At 43.9% G+C, this 6500-nt stretch overlaps 1 protein-coding gene across 1 annotated transcript in view; it reads left to right on the top strand.

Annotated features, from left to right (window-relative positions):
• The first annotated feature begins 5102 nt into the window (after nucleotides 1–5102).
• Nucleotides 5103–6500, top strand: part of LOC130385616 (protein turtle homolog B-like) — an 80546-nt gene continuing 79148 nt past the window's right edge. The window contains exon 1 of the mRNA XM_056594225.1: nucleotides 5103–5365. Within this exon, the coding sequence (XP_056450200.1) occupies nucleotides 5302–5365 (64 nt within the window). The 5' untranslated portion in view covers nucleotides 5103–5301. The remainder of the gene's footprint in view (nucleotides 5366–6500) is intronic.

Raw genomic sequence — 6500 nt, forward strand, 5'->3', positions numbered from 1 at the left:
GAACACCACAGATTTGGAAATTGTAAACAGGCGCGCTCATTTTAACAGCCCTAATATATATCATATAATCATAACATTATTTAAATCACTATCAATCAGCATTGACTACGGATAACTCCATGTCATTTTAAGCCAGGAGCTGGATGAAATGTCACACATTGCGACTTTAACTGTTTTTCAAATAAATAACTAAAGGAGTTGTTTCTCTGTCTGGTACGATCACACACACCGGCTGCTGAATGGGGTGCTGGTCCCCCCTGCCCCAAGTCCGCTGCTCCGCACACACACGCTACATTAGCCTCCACAAGGGGCCCCCTGGAACACAGCCCGCGAGCAGCGTTGTCACGGTAATATACACAGGCAACAGATGAAAGAACTGTTCCCCAATCCACAGAGCATATTACTTTATGTAATTATTGCGTTAGTCGGAGAGGCTCTGAAAAGACATTCATTTTTCACGTTAACTTTAATGAAAAGAGCTGTATTACTGCTGCTGCACTTCCTTCTACGTTCTTAATCTACATTTTGAGTGCTCTGCAATTAGGGGGCTATAGTTGTGTACAGTTGAGTGGATTGCTGATGGAAATGGAAGGTGTCAAACTACAAATAACTAGGGGTACTCTTTTCTTTAATTTTGCTCTTCCTTTTTTAGCTGGAGGGCCTGAAATAATATTTTCATCAGAGATGAGAATGTTAATGTTACCTATGTGTTGGGGGAGACACCATAGATCCACAACCAATTCATCTGCATGAACACATAAGAGGGTGCAACAAGAAGCTGGGTTTAGTTTAGTAAATGAGAGTTTAAGCAGACAGACCCTGCATCAATGGATCCCTTTCATATCTCCCATGCACTGTGTTGCTAGCTATATGTGTGTGTTGACCTGGATATCTATGTGATTGTAGTCTCTATTCTGTATGTGTGTGTTTGTGTGTGTATGTGCATGTATGCTTGTGTGTGTGTGTGTGTGTGTGTGTGTGTGTGTGTGTGTGTGTGTGTGTGTGTGTGTGTGTGTGTGTGTGTGTGTGTGTGTGTGTGTGTGGGGGGGGGGGGGCTGGGCATGCCTACTGTGTCTAGACGGGACAGACAGGGCAGGCCTGGGCTGGGCTCCATGCCAGCTGGACCTACATCACTCCTGGGGTTGGGGTAAAGGTTGGGGGGGAGAGAGAGAGAGAGAGAGAGAGAGAGAGAGAGAGAGAGAGAGAGAGAGAGAGAGAGAGAGAGAGAGAGAGAGAGAGAGAGAGAGAGAGAGAGAGAGGGGGACATTTAAGAGAGTGGTGGCAGCATACAGATATTTTTGCCTGAAGGGGACATCACAGGACATATGAATGGAGAATACAATTCCCCTCACTTGGGACCAAAGAGGTGCGGCCATCGCAACCCTAAAGGTCGCTCAAAATGTGGAGCAGACCTGAATTAGATTAGCAAGGCTAATACGACCAACCGTAACCTGGTCCGTGCTTAAATCTTTCCCGATTCTGATTTGTTTCCCAAATGCAATCAGCATGGACCAAATTTGAGAAAACTTGGAGACAGAAGAGGAGGGAGGGGGGGGGGCTGGTTATGAGGTGGCACTGCATTGTGCTCCCCCCTTGGGAAGCATATTGACAAACTGCCATGGGGTGCGCTGGAGGAGGTGAGGTGGGGGGGGGGAGGTATGGGGAGGGCATTGATCCTTTCCCTGTTCCAGACTGGGGTTCGTCCAAGAGCATGATGAAGCTGTTTCTACAACAGGGGCCGTGCTCTGAGCACGGTACCTCGAACCCCTCAAACCACGACCGAGACACAGAGCTGGTCCGAATGTCTGTGTTGGTGTTTTGCTGTTGTGTGCGTGTGTGTGTGTGTATGTCATGTGTGTGATTTTGTGTGTGTGTTTCTGTTGTTTGAAATTGGATTTGAACTTAGTTTTTTAGATGGTTGGTGCAGAATCTCCTGAGTTTGGGAGATGATTTGGATGAATTATCCTCTGTGTAAAATATTGTATTAGTATTGAGCTTCATTCGTAGGTCAGACTGTAGAAAATGGCTCCCATTCAGAGAAAATAGCAAAAATCGGCTAAATCTCCCAGAAGATTGATATTGCCATGAAAGTGTGGACTTGGAGTATTTCTTTGTATCTCAACGCATCTGAAACTTCCAACTTTTCATATAGCGTATACCGTGTTTTTTTACTCTATTAAGCGGTTGCATTTAAATTGGCTGTTTCCCTGGGTTCTTCTGCCAGCTTGTTATCACTGTTAGTGCTGACAAGTACTTGAGGTGTTTGGTATTGATTCGTTCCTCCTGATTTGTTGAGTTTTTATTTTGTTGCTATTTTCACAGTCACAGTCAGAGACATGATGTTAAAATGTTGCAGTGCTGCATATGCAAGTTCTGGAGAAGTTAGTGGAAATTAATTCACACCAATCATCAGGATTCATCGGAACTTATTTGTGTCTCCTCTAAATCAAGTAGGAACTGATTATTGCATTTTGACAGAATATTTTGATGGGGTTATTTTTTTTGAGAACAGGGTTATCGTACTCTTTCTGCAGTTTCCCATCTTGCTACATTTTAATTGAAAATTGTAAGCATTAAACAATGTTCGAAAATGATCAACAAAACTATTTATGGGTTCGTTTGGGTCATTTTACAGATAATTATAACTATCTTTATAAATTATGTACAGATAGTAATAATTTACAAATGTTGATCCCATATATTCCTACTGGGGCCATCTATTGTAAGAAATTCACGTAAAACATGATAAGACGTAAGATGCTTAGTTTGTGTCTGCCAAATCCGATGCGATATTAATCAGAGGTTCGGCCGATGACTACAAATTTCTGTTCATCACAATGATAAATGTTCTTTGCCTCTAAAAGTGGGCACACATAACTCCAATCCTACTGGCACGCAAGACTTGCTACTAATCAAACCCTCCATATACATGACAAGCCCCTTAACTAAGACCGCATCAGAACCCAAACGTGCATTAACGGAATCTGCTGGAATGCAACGCTTGATCGCCTGACTGACAGCTAGGCATTGAATCAATGTCTGGAGCGGGAGTAAAAACACACAGTCGTGCTAATGGCTGGTAAACACAGAGGACAGGAAGAGGATACTCAGCTGCCTCTGTATAGCAACCAGGTCTCTGTCAGAGATGCTGACATGCGTCTCGCTTAGGGAGGGCAAACTGCCAGAAAAAAAATACCGGATGCCTTTCAGGCCAAGGGAGATGGGGCAGGGGAAGACACAGCAGAGGTCATAGCTGTAGAGTAGGGGAGAGAGCGATTTACAGAGGGAGAGCAAGATAATACTTGAGTGTAAGAGAGAGGAAGGGTTAGAGAGAGAGGACGTACGTTTTTTGAGAGTAGTAGGGGGAGGGAGGGGGGGAAGAAGGGAGAGAGAGAGAGAGACAGGGAGAGCGAGAGGAAGAGGGAAACAAGAGACAGAAAGTGAGTGACAGTGCACCTTCCAGCAGGGACTGTGTTTGCACACTCGATGACAGGGAAGTGAGGTTGTGTCTTTGGATCAGACAGCAGCAATTAGCACTCCATAGCCATCCGGTCCAAACTATGGGCTCACCAAGGAAAAGTCCAGCCTTATAAACCCCTCTCTCTCCTATAGGACCCAGGAGGGTCATAGAGCCTCATAGATCAAAGGGCCTTGCCAACTCAAAGTAAAGCCAAATGGAGAATTGCGTCTCACTCTTCTCTGTAATTGCCTTTGTGGTTCGTGGAAGGTGGTGCCGGTGATTAACTGTGGTTAGTCCGGTGGGCTTGGTTTATGTTGGTGGAGGTGCAAACAAAAATGATGTCATGTCCATCACATATTCAGAATAAATTGGAGAGTATTGGAGATTAGAGCACTCATAGGGCTACGGCCACACTCATCAGAAACCAATTGTTAAAAGCCACGCCATGCCAGAATCAATATTAATAAGCCCTGTCTACAGGAAATCCAACTTACTTCAACATGAATATGGCAGAAGCCCTCTAAACTGGATAGGCATTTTTAATACTAAATCATTAAGAATTGGCAAACTATTCCAAATTTCATGATATTAGTTTAACTCGTTTCATGAATTGTCTGCACATATAGGCCTATATGATGTATTATGTTTTAGAGCTTCATTGTCTGCTTCAACCTATCAGACCTAAATCTATCACCCCACGGAGGCTTTGGCAAATACATCAATCGTAAAACGTATCGTATTGTAGTAGAAAGGCCTATTTGATAATAGTATAAAAGAATAAGAGCAGGGCGCAATGTCTTCTCCAGTAAATGAGAGGAGGTGTGGAGGTGGTGGATGACGTATTGACGCAAGCTAGGGTGCCCTATGAGCAAGGTGGTGAATCAGTTGAATCACAGCTGTATCGGGCGGTGCTGCTGTCCCGGTAATTACCCGATATGTGTAAAGAATTGGCTTGGCTCAGCACATGGACGTTTTATAATACGCCATTTAGTACATCGTTTAAAAGAAATGAATTAATAAACGAATTAAAATAGGCTACGTTTTGTTAAATATGCTTTAAGATAAATGCGCAGTTCGCCCAACCCAAAAGACCTGTTACATGGAACTCAGGTTGACAAAATAGTAAGATGATGGAAAGAAGACGTCAATTCTAATCCGTCATTCAAGCAGCACAAAACGAAGAAGTAAAATACTATATTGCTCTAATCCAGGGGATCGCCCGCTATATGTGCGTCGCTAGGCTATCATCAAATGCACCTCGGACGGCTGTGGCATGAAACACCGTGGCCATTTCGGACCTTTTCAAACGGTGGTGGTGGGGGGAAAGGGGGCGAATGACATTTCCAAAGTTTACCACGCTCGGCATGTCATCGTGGTGCTCCGTTTTATTTATTGCGCATGATGATACTGCAGCTTCGATACGGCTTCACGCTCCAACTCACCTTGAAGAAGCGGCTCGACGAGGAGTTTGGGATGAGGAGCGACGGGGAGGCGCCACCAATCCGCTTCCCCTTCCCTCCCACGCGCACCAATGAAACGCACGCGGAGGAGGAGCCCGTGTCTAAATTGTCAGGGTTGGTTTCACGGCGACTTCACGAGCTGCCGTCGTCCGCCGCCGTCCCATTGGTGCAGGTGATCTGTCTCCACGAGAGAGAATGCGAAAGGAGAGAGGAGGAGAGGGGAAGAGAGAGGGGACCGCGCCGTTGAAAAGTGTTCAGGGCACGATTGATAAAAGGATACCGGCAGTTTGAATCGTCCGCGGCACTCGGGCAAAAGACAGATTGATTGAAAAGGGGCACTTTGAGATATGATGAGGTTTATTTTTGGTTGGCAATAGTACTATGATTTGGTATGTGGCCACTTTGATAGCAAGTGTTTTCAGCACCCGAGCAACGGCAGCTCAAGGTGAGTTGAAGTGCAATATTTGTTTGCAACAACGCTTTTGCTCAAGTTTTAAATGTTTCCACTTTGCTGTGCGTGTTCATCATGTTCTTTAGACGGTTGTGATGTAAGATGTACACTTTCATGAATAAGTTTATGCGAAATACCACGCCTGTCATGCGAAGAGGAAATGGGCTGTTTGAATATTCGCTGATAGGCTAACAGATACATGGGATAAAAGTAATTCAAGTAAAACATTGCTTACCTGAATAGCATGTTGGTATAGCTAGAAAGCTACATTCCCAGGTATTCCAAGCAAGATAGAGCAGTACCGCTACGTTGAAATAACGGTGATGGTTTATTACCTTCGACTGATCCAACGTAACTGGCGTCGGCGCGGGTTTGATTTTGGGTTTTGGTTTCTTCAATATCAGAGGTGTTGGAATTGATATGGCCGTAAAGTAGCCTAGGCCTGTACAAGTTTTTTGCCTCTTATAGCTTTGAACTATTCCGCTTGTTGTTCAATGGATGTATACTGACTACAATATATATGGTAAAAATGCGAATAGTGCTAAGGAGGATGACATCAAAACGAGTGTTTTAACCTGTTCCTTGGGACCTGTTCCCAAGGCTGCGCTGCACTACCTGCTTTGTCCACAGGGAGGCGTGCTTTCTGTACGAGTACTGCATTATGGTAAATTGCAAAAATAAAGAAAACGCACTGGAACTGATAATTAGGTATCTCGACACATTTCTTATAGAGCATGACTTTGTTAGTCAAAGCCAAACCTTCCAAAATAATATATTTCTATTCATGCTTCAGTTATTTCACTAATGATGTGAAAACATTTAAAAACAATTATGTATTTTTAATTGATGTAGCAATCGATTGGTCTCCTCTCCTTTGGCTTACATCTCAAATGAGTTTTCAGTTTCACCTTTCACATTATTCTTATTCTAGTCAGTGAATTTAAATCAGCAGTTCTTCCTCGAGAAGGCAGATCAATATAGAGCTTGGCACCTTTATCGTTGTATGTGTGTGTATGTGTGTGTGCGTGGATGCGTGCACATTCAAATGTGTGCCTACACCTTTGCCATTTTTTTCCAAGCACGTGATATAAATTGCATGGCTGAATGCAGGGAAGTGGTCAGTGAGAAT

This window comes from Gadus chalcogrammus, chromosome 7, assembly GCF_026213295.1.
Source record: "Gadus chalcogrammus isolate NIFS_2021 chromosome 7, NIFS_Gcha_1.0, whole genome shotgun sequence".
NCBI classification, from domain to species: Eukaryota; Metazoa; Chordata; class Actinopteri; order Gadiformes; family Gadidae; genus Gadus; species Gadus chalcogrammus.